Below are 18,793 nucleotides of genomic sequence, written 5' to 3' on the forward strand. Positions count from 1 at the left end.
CAGTCACCCAGCAAAGCATCGAGTCAGGTATCTGCATAGTTCACAATGCTTTTGTCAGTACTATCTTACTGTGTTGTGCTATAGACAAAGCCCAAAGTGTGACATTTATGGGTAATACTAGTATCGTCTACATGAAGCTATTACAGTATTCCATTCGAACACTCATTTTGACATTGATCATTTCTACTTTGAAACAAAAGTTTTATTTTATTTCTTTAAAATAATCATAATGCATGACAATGAATGTTAAGCATTAAACTAATGGACACTGGCAAGTGATGGCAGACTGTTACAGATATGAAACTTCCTGTCAGATTAAAACTGTGTGCGGACCGAGACTCGAAATCGGGACCTTTGCCTTTCGCGGACAAGTGCTCAACAGTCTGAGCTACCCAAGCACGACTTACGCCCCGTCCTCACAGCTTTACTTCTGCCAGTATCTCGTCTGCAAGGTTCGCAGAAGAGCTTCTGTGAAGTTTGGAAGGTAGGGGACGGGATACTGGCAGAAGTAAAGCTGTGAGGACGGGGCGTGCGTCGTACTTGGGTAGCTCAGATGGTAGAGCACTTTCCCGTGAAAGGCAAAAGTCCGGAGTTCGAGTCTCGGTCCGGCACACAGTTTTAATCTGGCAGGAAGTTTCAGATCAGCGCGCGCTACGCTGCAGAGTGAACACATTCCGTTACAGATATCATTACCACCTTGGGTAAGAACAGCATTGCACACGTCCTAACCTACCACATGAGATTATGACTAAGTGTGAGCAGTTATTGGTGGCATGATATGACTCTCTACCAAGGAAATAGCTTCAAATCTATTGAAAACCTTATAAAAAAGTGACTTATCTTCATGATTCTTCATATTCGATGTAACACTTAAAATAATATCTATATACACTCCTGGAAATTGAAATAAGAACACCGTGAATTCATTGTCCCAGGAAGGGGAAACTTTATTGACACATTCCTGGGGTCAGATACATCACATGATCACACTGACAGAACCACAGGCACATAGACACAGGCAACAGAGCATGCACAATATCGGCACTAGTACAGTGTATATTCACCTTTCGCAGCAATGCAGGCTGCTATTCTCCCATGGAGACGATCGTAGAGATGCTGGATGTAGTCCTGTGGAACGGCTTGCCATGCCATTTCCACCTGGCGCCTCAGTTGGACCAGCGTTCGTGCTGGACGTGCAGACCGCGTGAGACGACTCTTCATCCAGTCCCAAACATGCTCAATGGGGGACAGATCCGGAGATCTTGCTGGCCAGGGTAGTTGACTTACACCTTCCAGAGCACGTTGGGTGGCACGAGATACATGCGGACGTGCATTGTCCTGTTGGAACAGCAAGTTCCCTTGCCGGTCTAGGAATGGTAGAACGATGGGTTCGATGACGGTTTGGATGTACCGTGCACTATTCAGTGTCCCCTCGACGATCACCAGAGGTCTACAGCCAGTATAAGAGATCGCTCCCCACACCATGATGCCGGGTGTTGGCCCTGTGTGCCTCGGTCGTATGCAGTCCTGATTGTGGCGCTCACCTGCACGGCGCCAAACACGCATACGACCATCATTGGCACCAAGACAGAAGCGACTCTCGTCGCTGAAGACGACACGTCTCCATTCGTCCCTCCATTCACGCCTGTCGCGACACCACTGGAGGCGGGCTGCACGATCTTGGGGCGTGAGCGGAAGATGGCCTAACGGTGTGCGGGACCGTAGCCCAGCTTCATGGAGACGGTTGCGAATGGTCCTCGCCGATACCCCAGGAGCAACAGTGTCCTTAATTTGCTGGGAAGTGGCGGTGCGGTCCCCTACGGCACTGCGTAGGATCCTACGGTCTTGGCGTGCATCCGTGCGTCGCTGCGGTCCGGTCCCAGGTCGACGGGCACGTGCACCTTCCGCCGACCACTGGCGACAACATCGATGTACTGTGGAGACCTCACGCCCCACGTGTTGAGCAATTCGGCGGTACGTCCACCCGGCCTCCCGCATGCCCACTATACGCCCTCGCTCAAAGTCCGTCAACTGCACATACGATTCACGTCCACGCTGTCGCGGCATGCTACCAGTGTTAAAGACTGCGATGGAGCTCCGTATGCAACGGCAAACTGGCTGACACTGACGGCGGCGGTGCACAAATGCTGCGCAGCTAGCGCCATTCGATGGCCAACACCGCGGTTCCTGGTGTGTCCGCTGTGCCGTGCGTGTGATCATTGCTTGTACAGCCCTCTCGCAGTATCCGGAGCAAGTATGGTGGGTCTGACACACCGGTGTCAATGTGTTCTTTTTTCCATTTCCAGGAGTGTAGTATAAGGCACCGAATCCATCATTGTAAAAACAAGTATTCCCAACAAAATCTTGCCTTATATATACAAAGTTAATGCTATAATCCAATAGTAGTAACCTAGCGCACTGTGTGTTTGCAGCAGTTTGTCTCAGGCATCCCCCACAGCCTATGGTAGGTGAGGATAGGGTACGAAGGTGGATCCAACTGCGTTAAATACTGAATATTGTTCGAGTGGATCTACCCACATGTGAACTGGGATAATGTATGGAGATGGATCCACCAGGGTTATGCTTGATGGGTTGTTCTTGTTGGACCCACTCATGTATTATCTGATGGAATGTCCACAGATGGATCCACCAACGTTGTGACACGGGTATTTTTCATGCTGGATCCACACTTGTATGATATGGAATACACAACGTCTAGAGGCAAATCAACCAGCGTTATTTGTGTGCTAAGGTCTGGGCGCCCCACAACAAAGTAACACACACACATGTGTAGAAAATACCGCAACTGGCCTAGGTGTTTACAACTGGATTGTATCTACAAGCAAACGTAGAAGACGCAACTAGAAGTGATGTCATTATCACATGACCATAAATGTCATCATCGTGGATGTTTAAACTGTTTTTGTACTGCACACACTGCTTTCCCAGGCTGCCATCACGTGACATTTTTCGTTCAATCACAAACCCTCAACCCTCCCTCACCTCCCACTGTCTCTCTCTCTCTCTCTCTCTCTCTCTTTCTCTCTCTGCCTCTCTCTCTCTCTCTCTCTCTCTCTCTCTCTCTCTCTAAAGTAAGAATCGTGTGTTATTATTGCGCTACTCACTGTTCAGAGGAGCTTCCGCGGGCAGGAACAGAATAGCCACGTTGTCGCTGAGATAGGCCGTCGTGTTGTAGTTTGGGTGCACCACTGCCCAGGTGGCTACCTCGATCCAAGCGGTTCTCTCTTCCTGAGTCCTATGGATGCCTCCCAGGCGGACGGTCCATGACGTGTGGCTGCGAAAGTAAATTTCCTGTTTCCAGTTGCGAAGCAGACTAGTGGCAATACTAATTTTTGTTTTACTTCTCATGTTTGGGATTCACAGTCATATAACATTTCTTAAAAGACATCAAAGTCGCCGTTGACCGTATAAAATATTTGTTATTACGATTGCAATTTCGGCCTTATGGCCATTTACAAGTAACACTGCAAAAGTTACATTCTGTCAGAATATAAAACTGTCTGACATGCGTACATGTCGTCGTCAAAATGCAACCTTTGGAATGTGAGAGTCCCACAAGATCCGATCGTACTCATCGTACCTTGTGGGACTCTCACAGTCAAAAGGCTGCATTTCGACGACGACATGTACTCATGTCAGATAGTTTTATATTCTGACAAAATGTAACTTTTGCAGTGTTACTTGAAAATGGCCATAAGGCCGAAATTGCAATCGTAATAATAAAAGTTTTATACAGTCAACGGCGACTATGAAGTCTTTTCAGAAAATAATTTTTGTGTGTGGTTTTGATGGTTCAAATGTTTCAATGGCTCTGAGCACTATGGGACTTAACATCTGAGATCATCAGCCACCTAGAACTTTAAACCTAGCTAACCTAAGGACAGCACACACATCCATGCCCGAGGCACCTGCGACCGTAGCGATAGCGCGGTTCCGGACTGAAGCGCCTAGAACCGCTCGGCCACCGCGGCTTGCGGTTTTGATGGTAATCAGTACTAGTGAAAGATGTACATATTAGGGTAAATGGTAATTAAAGGTCTACATATTAGGAGAAATGGCGGTAAAAATGTACATATCAGAAATCACAGTTTGTCTGGTATGTTTGGCACTTGGCGTATCTTTGAAAATAAATGTCAAGAGAAATCCCAGTTGTTAGGAACGTTTACCACTATAAGCATCTTTGCATGCCTCGATCACAGGAGTGACATATTCTTTGACTACCATAGGTTGTATTATTGAGTAGATTTGAAGTGAGCGAAGGAGTTGCAAGCAGTTGTCGGCCTGAGAGCGAGAGTAAGTGCTGTGTCATGGCAGAATGCGTAGAATGGATGGCGAATGTACCACATGAAGAACGGATTTTTATTTGAGATGATGTAACTGAGATCTAAGGATAGAGCATGATTTGATATGATACCACACGTGGTCATTAGAGTACAAGACTAAAACTTAAGCTCGATGATAGGAGATGCTTTTTTGTCTTTTAATTTCGTAGGAACGTTGTCGTGCAGACGAAGAGGTGCGTTTTGATTCTGCACGATCGTCAGTCTCGTGAGGGAGTTGGCCGAGAATTTCTTTCACTCTGCACAAGTGCACATGTGTGTGTTTGGGGGCGGGGGTAAGAGGGGGAGCAATGGGTTGTCTCTGTGTGTCAGTGTTATGATTTTCTACCAGGGGACTATAGCTGTAAAGCTGATTCTGCAAATGCTACATTTTGTACACAATGTTGGTATAATCCGTGTGGCAATGTACCCAAGGTAAGTGCAGCAGCTTAATAAAAACGTCTCTAGGTTAGAATTCGGTTTTGATAATCGCCAAGAAAAAATAAAGTTATGTAATTTATTTTTTATTTAACTTCTCATGATCTAGGTTCACAGTCATGTAGAAGTTTCGAGCGAACATCATATTCTTCGTTGACTGAAGAAACTATTTATTTCACTATTGAAATTTCAGTCTTTGGGCCTTTTCAAGTGGTAATGCAAAAGAGTTTGTTTAAGCACATGTCGGACTTAAAAATCTTCAGATATGTTCACATGTCATCGTCAAAAATAGGCCTTTTGGTTGCAGAAATACAGTAATATCAGACGAGTGCGAAGCTCTGTACGTCGTGAAATGAAGTAAATTACGTGAAATGTTACCAGTGTTAACATGATTCACGTATATCGTTACAAATCGATGTTCTGGCGCACTGTTTACATGTAAACACCTTAAGATTGGTCCTTAATAGTTCAGCTATTCTGCAGTTGTAGACAGTTCTCAATGACGTTTCTGCAAATTCGTCAACAAATGTAGCATGTTTTTATAAACGTATACTGACGAACTCAGTAATGTGAAATCCATAGTGATGTCACTGCTCTATAATGCTGTGTTACTGTTTGAACAACTTGTAGTTGATTGCACATGAGCAGTCTGACTTTATCTAGCTGAATTTACTGATATTTTAATATATGTTTCTGATGAGTTCATACAGATGTTTCAAATATGTGTGATTGTGTTAATGACAGTGGATACGTGTGAAGTGTGAAATGTTGGAAAAATTAGGCTTAGACTCTGAGATTATTCTATGGTCACTAGGATTACTATTCGTTGCATGTGAAGTCTGATAATAAATTCATAGCGTATAAATACGCCTATCCATCTGCGATACAGAGAGATAAATGTGTATCTCCGATCTGCAGTTCTGTTTAAAATAAGCGAGGACTGAATCATGACAGTTTGTGACAGGCGATGACTATACGTGAAATGCAAGTTGAATAATCATCAGTAACAACACATAATAATGCGTCCCTTATTATTCTTACAATGATGCACAAAAAATCATGGACAAGTGAGTAATAAGTAATCATATTGTGTGGGTACTGCAACTGGATGTATACCAGCAAACAAGTTGATAACATAATTCTGTTTCCAACTCAGATACCAATATATAGATTACGAGTGTTTAAATAAAATTGAACGAATAGGTTTGTGGCAAGAAATGTTACAACAAGATGTTGCTAAACAACAAGTAGAGGAACGACTTTGAAAACTATGTTGTGGAAACAGCTGGTAATTACAGAAATGTACTATAATGTAGGGTTCATCTTGGGTGTTAATAAACCACTTCAACTGTATTTAGTCCTTCATTTTTAGATCACTGCTGGTTTCATGGCACTAAAAGCTACTTCAGGTGAATAACTGTATAACAATAAAACCAGAAGGAATAACAACTCTGAGACATTCACTGGTATAATAAATTTCTAAAATTATATTAAGATTTTTTAAAATAAAAAAAACTATTAAGAACTTCTACACGAGAAAATGAGAGTATTTCAGTTATGTGACTACAAATATTCTAAACGTCTCATGTAAGAGATTAAAGTAGTTTTTTATAAATTATTAAAAATTTCAAAACATTTTTAGGAAGTTATTATACCAGTTAATGTATCAGGATTGTTATTCCTTCTGGATTTATTGCTATCCAGATGTTCACCTAAAAATAAAGGACTAAATACAGTTGAAGTTGTTCATTAATGCCCAAGATGATTACTCACAGTTGCGGTTGCCCTACCTACAGGGTTGTCTGTAATGTAAGGGCACCAATTACTTTTTATATCCGAGATGGCGCGTTAGATTTGTGATGATTCAATTCATATCAGTATTAGAGCATGAACAGTAACGATTGATGAGTGGTTTCATTGTATGTGTGGTGCAATCCATCAACCTCAAACACCGGCTGTGCACGACACTGTTGTATTGAAGTGTAGCCACGTGAATTTCAAATGGATTTTATGTATCTCTAGGTGGATTCACCGATAGATAGTTGTAGTTTTAAGCCTCGTCGGTTTTTATTTGCAACAGACTTCACTTGAGGTACAATGTCGCGTCGTCCTCATGTCCAAAGCTAAATTTTCCACTGCAAATTCTATAGAATTCTTATCATGTACGTGACGAAAAGAAAGTCTTGCAGCAATTTACAGTTTACTCTGCACTTCCACTTTCCATAACAATTTTTTTTTTTTCCTCATTCTTCTGACGTGTTTGATGCGGCCTTCCACTAATTCCTCTTCTGCGCCAACCTTTTTATCTCGGAGTAACAATTGCAACCTACATCCTCAATTATTTACTGGTGTATTCCAATCTCAGTCGTCTCCTGAATTTTTTACCATCTACAGGTCCCTCTCGTAGCATGGAAGTTATTGCCTCACGTCTTAACATATGTCCTACCATCCTGTCCCTCCTTCTTGTCAGTGTTGTCAATGCATTCCTTTCCTCGCCGATTCTGCACACTGTAGCACTACATCTCTAATGCCTCTATTCCTTTCTGTTCCTGTTTTCCCATAGTCCATGTTTCACTACCATACATTACTCTCCGACAAATGTACATGCGCAGAATCTTCTTCCCCAAATTAAGGGCTGTATTTGATGCACACTTCTCTTGGCTAGGAATACTATTTCTGACAGTGCCAGTCTCCTTTTTATGCCATTCTTACTCCGTCCTTCATGGGTTACATGGGTTATATTGCTGCCTAGGTAGCAGAATTCCTTTACTTCCTCTACTTCGCGATCACCAGTTATGATGTTAAGTTTCTCAGTGTTCCTATTTCTCCTACTTCTCATTACTTTCGGTTTTCTTCTATTTGCTCTCATTCCATATTTTGTACTCATTACAGAGCTCATTGCATCCAGCAGATCTTGCAATTCTTCTTCACTCTCACTGAGAATGTCATCAGCAAATCTTACCACTGGTATCCTTTCGCATCGAATTTTAATCCCACTCTTGAAACTTTGTTTTACTTCCCTCATTGCTTTGTCGATGTATAGACAAAACAGCAGGACAGAAAGATTAAACCCCAGTTCCAGTCTTATTGCTTCCTCTTCGTTCTTGTACATATTGTATACTACACGTCTTTTCCTATAGCTTAACCCCATGTTTCTCAGAATTTGGAACAATTTGCGCCATTGCACATTATCTAACGCTTTTCCCACGTCGACAAGTCCTGTGAAGATATCTCGCTTTTTCTTCAGTCTTGTTTCCATTTTCAGCCGCAACGTCATAGCTGCCTCTCTGAGGCCGATACCTTTCCTGTTGTTGTTGTGGTCTTCAGTCCTGAGACTGGTTTGATGCAGCTCTCCATGCTACTCTATCTTGTGCAAGCTTCTTCATCTCCCAGTACCTACTGCAACCTACATCCTTTTGAATCTGCTTAGTGTAGTCATCTCTTGGTCTCCCTCTACGATTTTTACCCTCCATGCTGCCCTCTAATACTAAATTGGTGATCCCATGATGCCTCAGAACATGTCCAACCAACCGATCCCTTCTTCTGGTCAAGTTGTGCCACAAAATTCTCTTCTCCCCAATTCTATTCAATACTTCATCATTCGTTATGTGATCTACCCATCTAATCTTCAGCATTTTTCTGTAGCACCACATTTCGAAAACTTCTGTTCTCTTCTTTTCCAAACTAGTTATCGTCCATGTTTCGCTTCCATACATGGCTACACTCCATGCAAATACTTTCAGAAACGACTTCCTGACATTTAAATGTATACTCGATGTTATCAAATTTTTCTTCTTCAGAAACGCTTTCCTTGCCATTGCCATTCTACATTTTATATCCTCTCTACTTCGACCATCATCACTTATTTTGCTCCCCAAATAGCAAAACTCCTTTACTACTTTAAGTGTCTCATTTCCTAATCTAATTCCTTCAGCATCACCCGACTTAATTCGACTACATTCCATTATCCTCGTTTTGCTTTTGTTGATGTTCATCTTATATCCTCCTTTTAAGACACTGTCCATTCCGTTCAACTGCTCTTCCAAGTCCTTTGCTGTCTCTGACAGAATTACAATTTCATCAGCGAACCTTAAGGTTTTTATTTCTTCTCCATGGATTTTAATACCTACTCCGAATTTTTCTTTTGTTTGCTTTACTGCTTACTCAATATACAGATTGAATAACATCGGGGACAGGCTACAACCCTGTCTCACTCTCTTCCCAACCGCTGCTTCCCTTTCATGTCCCTCGACTCTTATAACTGCCATCTGGTTTCTGTACAAATTGTAAATAGCATTTCGCTCCCTCTATTTTACCCCTGATACCAGCAGAATTTGAAAGAGAGTATTCCAATCAGCATTGTCCAAAGCTTTCTCTAAGTCTACAAATGCTAGAAACGTAGGTTTGCCCTTCCTTAATCTAGCTTCTAAGATAAGTCGTAGGGACAGTATTGCCTCACATGTTTCAAAATTTCTACGGAATCCAAACTGATCTTCCCCGAGGTCGGCTTCAACTAGTTTTTCCATTCGTCTGTAAATAATTCGCGTTAGTATTTTGCAGCTGTGACTTATTAAACTGATTGTTCGGCAATTTTCAAATCTGTCAACACCTGCTTTCTTTGGGATTGGAATTATTATATTCTTCTTGAAGTCTGAGGGTATTCCGCCTGTTTCATACATCTTGCTCACCAGAGGGTAGAGTTTTGTCAGGACTGGCTCTCCCAAGGCCGTCAGTAGTTCCAATGGAATGTTGTCTACTCCGGGGGCCTGGTTTCGACTCAGATCTTTCAGTGCTCTGTCAAACTCTTCACGCAGTATCGTATCTCCCATTTCATCTTCATCTACATCCTCTTCCATTTCCATAATATTGTCCTCAAGTACATTGCCCTCGTATAGACCCTCTATATACTCCTTCCACCTTTCTGCTTTCACTTCTTTGCTTAGAACTGGGTTCCCATCTGAGCTCTTGATGTTCATACATGTGGTTCTCTTATCTCCAAAGGTCGCTTTAATTTTTCGGTAGGCAGTATCTATCTTACCCTACATCCTTACATTTGTCCTCTAGCCATCCCTGCTTAGCCATTTTGCACTTCCTATCGATCTCATTTTTGAGACGTCTGAATTCCTTTTTGCCTGCTTCATTTACTGCATTTTTATATTTTCTCCTTTCATCAATTAAATTCAATATTTCTTCTGTTACCCAAGGATTTCTACTAGCCTTCGTCTTTTTACCTACTTGATCCTCTGCTGCCTTCACTACTTCATCCCTCAAAGCTACCCATTCTTCTTCTACCGTATTTCTTTCCCCCATTCCTGTCAACTGCTTCCTTATGCTCTCCCGGAAACTCTGGGCAACCTCTGGATCTTCTAATTTATCCAGGTCCCATCTCCTTAAATTCCGACCTTTTTGCAGTTTCTTTAGTTTTAATCTACAGGTCATAACCAATAGATTGTGGTCAGAGTCCACATCTGCCCCTGGAAATGTCTTACAATTTAAAACCTGGTTCCTAAATCTCTTTCTTACCATTATATAATCTATCTGAAACCTGTCAGTATCTCCAGGCTTCATCCATGTATACAGCCTTCTTTTATGGTTCTTGAACCAAGTGTTAGCTATGATTAAGTTGTGCTCTGTGCAAAATTCTACCAGGCGGCTTCCTCTTTCATTTCTTAGCCCCAGTCCATATTCACCTACTACGTTTCCTTCTCTCCCTTTTCCTACTACCGAATTCCAGTCACCCATGACTATTAAATTTTCGTCACCCTTCACTATCTGAATAATTTCTTTTATTTGATCATACATTTCTTCAATTTCTTCGTCACCTGTAGAGCTAGTTGGCATATAAACTTGTACTACTGTAGTAGGTGTGGGCTTCGTATCTAACTTGGCCACAATAATGCGTTCACTAAGCTGTTTGTAGTAGCTTACCCGCATTCCTATTTTCCTATTCATTATTAAACCTACTCCTGCATTACCCATATTTGATTTTGTGTTTATAACCCTGTTGTCACCTGACCAGAAGTCTTGTTCCTCCTGCCACCGAACTTCACTAATTCTCACTATATCTAACTTTAACCTATCCATTTCCCTTTTTAAATTTTCTAACCTACCTGCCCGATTAAGGGATCTGACATTCCACGCTCCGATCAAGAGCGCCAGTTTTCTTCCTCTTGATAACGACATCCTCTTGAGTAGTTCCCGCCCGGAGATCCGAATGGGGGACTATTTTACCTCCGGAATATTTTACCCAAGAGGACGCCATCATCATTTAATCATACAGTAAAGCTGCATGCCCTCGGGAAAGATTACGGCCGTAGTTTCCCCTTGCTTTCAGCCGTTCGCAGTACCAGCACAGCAAGGCCGTTTCGGTTAGTGTTACAAGGCCAGATCAGTCAATCATCCAGACTGTTGCCCCTGCAACTACTGAAAAGGCTGCTGCCCCTCTTCAGGAACCACACGTTTGTCTGTCCTCTCAACAGATACCCCTCCGTTGTGGTTGCACCTACGGTACGGGTATCTGTATCGCTGAGGCCCGCAAGCCTCCCCACCAACGGCAAGGTCCATGGTTCATGGGGAAAGGTTACCTTTCCTAAAGAGAAAGTAATCGTTACCCGAGACATCCTAAATTTCCTTTCCCATTCTTTTGTAAATTATTGCTCTCAACAACTTGGATGCATGAGATGTTAAGCCGATCATGCGATAATCTCGAGATCTTAAATGTATAGATTATTTTTTACCGAAAGTCTGATGGTAACTTGCTAGTCTCATAGATTCTACACACCAATTCTTTTACCACTTTCCCCAATGATTTTTGAAATTGTGAGGAATGTTATTAATCCCTTGTGCCTTGTTTGATGTTAAGGCTTCCTAAGCTCTTTTAAATTGTGATTTTAATACTGGATCCGCTATTTCTGCCCTGTCAATTCCTATTTCTTCTTCTATCACGTCATCAGTCAAGTCTTCCTGCTCAGAGAGGCCTTCAATCTACGAGGGCGAGTCAAATGAAAACCTTAAATTTGTAATAACAAAACGAACTTTCGCTCAGTGATCCTGTAAGTTGGTTAGCGTGCTAGTGCTACAAACAGCATGCAGAATGGCCTGTATGTGGCAGCATAGTGCAGATGCACACATACCGTCGCAGTATCAGTATAAAGATGGCCGCCCCACTTGTGACTTGCACCAGGGAAGAATAGCGTCCTGTTATTCGGTTTTTGCGTAGTAAAGGTGAGAAACCTATTGAAATTCACCGACAAATGAAGGTTCAGTACGGTGATGCATGTTTGTCACAGCAACAAGTCCACGAATGAAGTAGGAAGTTCGCAAATGGTGTGACTTCAGTGGAAGATGCTCCTCGTCCAGGTCAGGCACAACGAGTTGTGACTCCACAGAACATTGCAGCAGCTGAAGCCATAGTGTAGGAAAACCGCCGAGTGACACTGAATGACACTGCAGCATGTTTACAGATTAGTCATGGGTCAGCACACCACATCGTGTATGATGTGCGCCAGTTTCACAAAGTGTCTGCAAGATGGGTGCCACGGCAGCTGACTCCTGAAATGAGAGAACGACGTGTTGATGCTTGTGAAGAACTTCTTCGGCGCTTTGAACGAGAAGGTGATGGCTTCCTTGTTAGAAACGTTACTGGGGACGAAGCCTGGGTTCACTTCCACCAACCGGAAACGAAGAGAGCGAGCAAGGAATGGCGCCATTCATCATCACCAAAACCAAAGAACTTTCGAACAGAACGATCAACAGGGCAGGTTACGCTGACTCTCTTTTGGGACGATAAAGTCGTCATTTTGGAACATTACATGCCTGGATGGAACACTGTCACCAGTGCATCATACACAGATCTACTAAAAAATCGCCGGCTGGTGTGGCCGAGCGGTTCTAGGAGCTACAGTCTGGAACCGCGCAACCGCTACGGTCGCAGGTTCGAATCCTGCCTCGGGCATGGATGTGTGTGATGTCCTTACGTTAGTTAGGTTTAAGTAGTGCTCAGAGCCATTTCAACCATTTGAACTTAAAAAATCATCTGCGGCCTACAATCAAACCAAAGCGACGCGGATTGCTGTCAGCAGGTGTCCTTTTCCAACATAACAATGCTAGGCCCCACACTGCCCGTAAAACAGTTGCAACAAACGCAGACCTGCATTTTGACTGTCTTCCTCATCCACAATACTCACCAGACCTTGCTCCTACTGATTTCCATTTGTTTGGACCACTCAAAGACGCAACGGGGGGAAAGAAGTCCCGTTCTCATGAAGAGGTACGCCACGCGGTGGACGAGTGATTGCGCGGACTACCAAAAGAATTTTTTTCCGAAGGAATTTATGTGCTTTGTAGGCGCTGAAGGAGTTGCATTGAGCGTGGGGGAGATTATGTTGAAAAGTGATACAGCTTTGTACCACTTCTGCACAGTAAATAATATTTAAAAAAATATTTAAGGTTTTCATTTGACTCACCCTCGTACTTTTCCGACCTATCCACTCTCTCATCTGCAGTTATCAGTGGAGTTACCATTGCAGTTACTGCCAATCATATAAAACAAAGATGGAATATTGAAATATCAGTTTTATCACAATACTGGCAACAACAATTTGTGACACTCTAACGACCATACATCTGCAGTGCCCCCATGAGCCACGTTCCTGTGTGCACACGCTGCACAGCTGGCCTCGCAGCAAGTATTCGGACTCACTAGTCGATGCAGCGCGCCCTGGTGAGGACGGCGGTCCTGGTGATGAGCGCCCCCCCGCAGATGGACGACCCGTCGCAGAGGACGAGGGCCTGGTGCGGGAACTGGCCCACCCCCGCGTCGTAGCCGTCCACGACGCGAGCGCCACTCCCTACGGGTGAGCGCCGCGTGTCTGAAACAAGGCGGGGCGCCGTGTGTCGATTCTCTACTCTTTTCATCAGTCTGCGACATGTTTAAAATACACTCCTGGAAATTGAAAAAAGAACACATTGACACCGGTGTGTCAGACCCACCATACTTGCTCCGGACACTGCGAGAGGGCTGTACAAGCAATGATCACACGCACGGCACAGCGGACACACCAGGAACCGCGGTGTTGGCCGTCGAATGGCGCTAGCTGCGCAGCATTTGTGCACCGCCGCCGTCAGTGTCAGCCAGTTTGCCGTGCCATACGGAGCTCCATCGCAGTCTTTAACACTGGTAGCATGCCGCGACAGCGTGGACGTGAACCGTATGTGCAGTTGACGGACTTTGAGCGAGGGCGTATAGTGGGCATGCGGGAGGCCGGGTTGACCTACCGCCGAATTGCTCAACACGTGGGGCGTGAGGTCTCCACAGTACATCGATGTTGTCGCCAGTGGTCGGCGGAAGGTGCACGTGCCCGTCGACGTGGGACCGGACCGCAGCGACGCACGGATGCACGCCAAGACCGTAGGATCCTACGCAGTGCCGTAGGGGACCGCACCGCCACTTCCCAGCAAATTAGGGACACTGTTGCTCCTGGGGTATCGGCGAGGACCATTCGCAACCGTCTCCGTGAAGCTGTGCTACGGTCCCGCACACCGTTAGGCCGTCTTCCGCTCACGCCCCAACATCGTGCAGCCCGCCTCCAGTGGTGTCGCGACAGGCGTGAATGGAGGGACGAATGGAGACGTGTCGTCTTCAGCGATGAGAGTCGCTTCTGCCTTGGTGCCGATGGTGGTCGTATGCGTGTTTGGCGCCGTGCAGGTGAGCGCCACAATCAGGACTGCATACGACCGAGGCACACAGGGCCAACACCCGGCATCATGGTGTGTGGAGCGATCCCCTACACTGGCCATACACCTCTGGTGATCGTCGAGGGGACACTGAATAGTGCACGGTACATCCAAACCGTCATCGAACCCATCGTTCTACCATTCCTAGACCGGCAAGGGAACTTGCTGTTCCAACAGGACAATGCACGTCCGCATGTATCCCGTGCCACCCAACGTGCTCTAGAAGGTGTAAGTCAACTAACCAGGCCAGCAAGATCTCCGGATGTGTCCCCCATTGAGCATGTTTGGGACTGGATGAAGCGTCGTCTCACGCGGTCTGCACGTCCAGCACGAACGCCAGGTGGAAATGGCATGGCAAGCCGTTCCACAGGACTACATCCAGCATCTCTAAGATCGTCTCCATGGGAGAATAGCAGCCTGCATTGCTGCGAAAGGTGGATATACACTGTACTAGTGCCGACATTGTGCATGCTCTGTTGCCTGTGTCTATGTGCCTGTGTCAGTGCCTGTGTCAGTGTGATCATGTGATTTATCTGACCCCAGGAATGTGTCTATAAAGTTTCCCCTTCCTGGGACAATTAATTCACGGTATTCTTATTTCAATTTCCAGGAGTGTAGTTTGCAACCGATTTACTGCTTTAGTTGAGGCCCGGACATCACTTCCGGTTCTACAGAGCGCTCGCGGTCTGCTACCGTAGTCGAGGCGACTGAGGTTCTACGGCTTCCCTCACCACTGCTCTATTCCGAACAGGTGTGTGAGTGAAACGGCTTTGAGGTGTATCCTTGTTACGGTCCGCGCGGCTTCCCCCGTTGGAGGTTCGAGTCCTCTCTCGGGCGTAGGTGTGTGTGTGTTGTCCATAGCGTAAGTTAGTTTAAGTTAGATTATGTAGTTTGTAAGATTAGGCACCGATGACCTAAGCAGTTTGGTCCCATAAGATCTTTCAACAAATTTACAAATTTTACAAATGTTTCACTCAGAACCTGATGATTAATTCAGCTTTGTGCGGATGGACAGTGAAACGTTTAATAAACTTGTCCAACGTTATTTCGCCCTCACATTGAGAAAGAAACAAGTATGCGAAAATTTATACATATTTATACATATTTGATACATTATAAATGAATCTGAAAGCCTTCAACTGTGAAAAACAATAGGTTTGTTTGTAAATAACTCATCTGCTTCCATTCGCGATTTTCTTTATTTTATTTTTCGCACGAGGCCTTTCGGGGAATTATTCCCATTTTCAAGCGGTTTTTTTGTGTTTCTTATGTCATTATTATGTGATGTTGTGGATGTGTGAGATTCTGCTTCATTTCATTGGCTTTACTGCAATATATAAAAAAACACCCAATTTTTAGTTGGTTGTTGATCTAACTTCACAAAAAATTCGACAACCAACTAAAAGTCGCGTGTTTTCTTATATACTGCAGTCAAGTCAGGGAACCAGAGAACTTCGATATCTTTTGTTTCATTTCACCGGCTTGTATGTCACTGTATGTGTAAAATAATTATATTGTTCATAACCTCTTCGTGGGTAATACATGGCTGATGAAGATGTGTTACCTTTTTATTTTGGTAATTATCAGTATTGTTTCGTTTTTATACTTGCTCGTAGTTTTTTTGATAGTAGTGGAAACTCACAATACAGTGAGATAAATCGTATGAAAACAATTTTTCACTAAACATATACTGCAAACCCTCAAGACAAAGAACTTCCGCCATCTTGTTAAACATTCTGTCAATCAAAATTTCTCTCAAATACGTCAAGCAAGATCTATGGTTGACAAACACGTCAAACTGCACCGTGAACTGTCAAATATTTGGCAAGCATAGTTAAGTTTGATAAAATGTTTGATCGTTTACGGGAGCCTTTAGACGGAAGTCTGTTTGTCCACCGTAGCCAAAACTTTCATGTAGTAAAATATGGTTATAGTCTAACATAGCAGCCTCTTTTGCTTACAACAAAAAACGGAAACTATCCGCATCTTTCTCCACCATTTAGTTTGATTATACACTCATGCACATAAATTAAGGATAATATTGATACATGCTGAAACAACGTTCTGGTGGGCGGTTTGCGGGTTTAAATCACCTCGGGGTATGACCATGCGGTGCATTTGACCTGCGGTCGTCGCACGGTGGCGCTGGCAGCACTGTACATATGCAGAGGTATGTTGGTGCATGTCAGACTACGGTGCAGCGAGTAAGTGTGCAGACGTTTTCAGACGTTTTCAAAATGGTTCAAATGGCTCTGAGTACTATGGAACTTAACATCTATGGTCATCAGTCCCCTAGGACTTAGAACTACTTAAACCTAACCAACCTAAGAACAGCACACAACACTCAGACGTTTTAATTGTGTGTTGAAAATGATTCAAAGAACACATATTGATGACGTTATGAGGGGTAGAATACTAGGGCGACTGGAGGCTGGTCAAACACAGCAGGTAGTAGCAAGGGTCCTCCATGCGCCACAAAGTGTGACCTCAAGATTATGGCAACGATTCCAGCAGACAGGAAACGTGTCAATGCGCTACAGTACAGGACGTCCACAGTGTACGACACCACAAGAAGACCGATATCTCACCATCAGTGCCCGCAAACGGCCACAGAGTACTGCAGGTAGTCTTGCTCGGGACCTTTCCACAGCCACTGGAACAGTTGTCTCCAGACACACAGTCTACAGGCGACTCAAAGGACCTGGTTTATTTGCCCGGAGACCTGCAAGGCGCATTCCACTGACCCCTGGTCACAGGAGAGCCCGTAAGGCCTGGTGTCAAGAACACAGTACATGGCCATTGGAACAGTGGTCGCGGGTTGGGTTCACGGACGAGTCCAGGTACAGTCTGAACAGAGATTCTCGCCGGGTTTTCATCTGGCGTGAACCAGGAACCAGATACCAATCTCTTAATGTCCTTAAAGGGACCTGAATGGAGGTCGTGGTTTGATGGATGCATTTATTTGACAGACGAACTGCAGAAGGTCACGTGTAACAGGACGTCATTTTGCACCAGTATGTCCGCCTTTTCAGGGGTGTAGTGTGTCCCACCTTCCTCCTGATGGAGGATAACGCACGGCCCCGCCGAGCGTCCATCGTGGAGGATAATCTTGAAACAGAGGATATCAGGCGAATCTAGTGGCTTGCCTGAAACTTTCTGGCAGATTAAAACTGTTTGCCCGACCGAGACTCGAACTCGGGAGATTTGCCTTTCGCGGGCAAGTGCTCTACCATCTGAGCTACCGAAGCACGACTGACGCCAGGTACTCATGGCTTTACTTCTGCCAGTATCTCGTCTCCTACCTTCCAAACTTTACAGAAGCTCTCCTAATACATTCTGAAACAATGCTCTGGTTCAGGTTCGTAGGAGCGCTTGTGTAAGGTTTGGAAGGTAGGAGGCGAGATACTGGCAGGAGTAAAGCTGTGAGTACCGGGCGTGAGTCGTTCTTCGGTAGGTCAGATGGTAGAGCACTTGCCCGCGAAAGGCAAAGGTCCCGAGTTCGAGTCTCGGTCGGGCACGCAGTTTTAATCTGCCAGGAAGTTTCATGTCAGCGCACACTCCGCTGCAGAGTGAAAATCTCATTCTAGTGGCTTGCCTGTTCTCCAGACCTAAACGGCATCGAGCACGTCTGGAGTGCTCTCGGTCGACATATCGCTGCAGCGTCTTCAAACCTCTAGGACACTTCAGCAGCTCCGACAGGCATTGGTGCAAGAATGGGAGGCTATACCCCAGCAGCTGCTCCACCACCTGATCCTGATTATGCCAACCCATTGTGCGGCCTGTGTGTGTGTGTGTGTGTGTGTGTGTGTGTGTGTGTGTGTGTGTGTGTGTATGTGCATAGTGAACGTATCCCACATTGATGTCGGGGTACATGCGCAGAAAACAGTGGCGTTTTGCAGCACTTGTGTTTCGAGACAGTTTTTCCAACTTATAACCAACACCGTAGACTTACATGTCTGTGTCGTGTGTGTTCCCTATGTACCTATGCTACTAGCGCCAGTTTTGTGTAGTGTCACGCTGTGTGGAACCACATTCTGCAAGTATCCTTAATTTATGAGCATGAGTGTACTTCCTTATACTTGCTCTATCAGATCTTAAGTGAGGTCCTACTTGTCACTTTCGATTTACTTTTTAGAAATTATATCCAGCATTACCAACAAATATAAAGCGGCAAAGCACGTCATATTCGTAGCCACATTACATGGTCAGTTTTGGGTACACCATCCAGCAACTAATACCGACAGGTCTGAGGTGAGGTCATTGCTCTGTTCATTTTCTGA

The 18,793-nt window shown here is 44.6% G+C and overlaps 1 protein-coding gene across 1 annotated transcript in view; it reads right to left on the reverse strand.

Annotated features, from left to right (window-relative positions):
• LOC126291533 (brachyurin-like) overlaps positions 1-18,793 on the reverse strand; it is an 81,246-nt gene that overhangs the window by 51,259 nt on the left and 11,194 nt on the right. Inside the window, exons 2-3 of the mRNA XM_049985034.1 lie at positions 13,480-13,648; positions 3,126-3,295 (exon numbers count right to left, since the gene is read on the reverse strand). Of these exons, the coding sequence (XP_049840991.1) occupies positions 3,126-3,295; positions 13,480-13,648 (339 nt within the window). The remainder of the gene's footprint in view (positions 1-3,125; positions 3,296-13,479; positions 13,649-18,793) is intronic.

This window comes from Schistocerca gregaria, chromosome 9 (genome assembly GCF_023897955.1).
Source record: "Schistocerca gregaria isolate iqSchGreg1 chromosome 9, iqSchGreg1.2, whole genome shotgun sequence".
In the NCBI taxonomy this organism is placed as follows: Eukaryota; Metazoa; Arthropoda; class Insecta; order Orthoptera; family Acrididae; genus Schistocerca; species Schistocerca gregaria.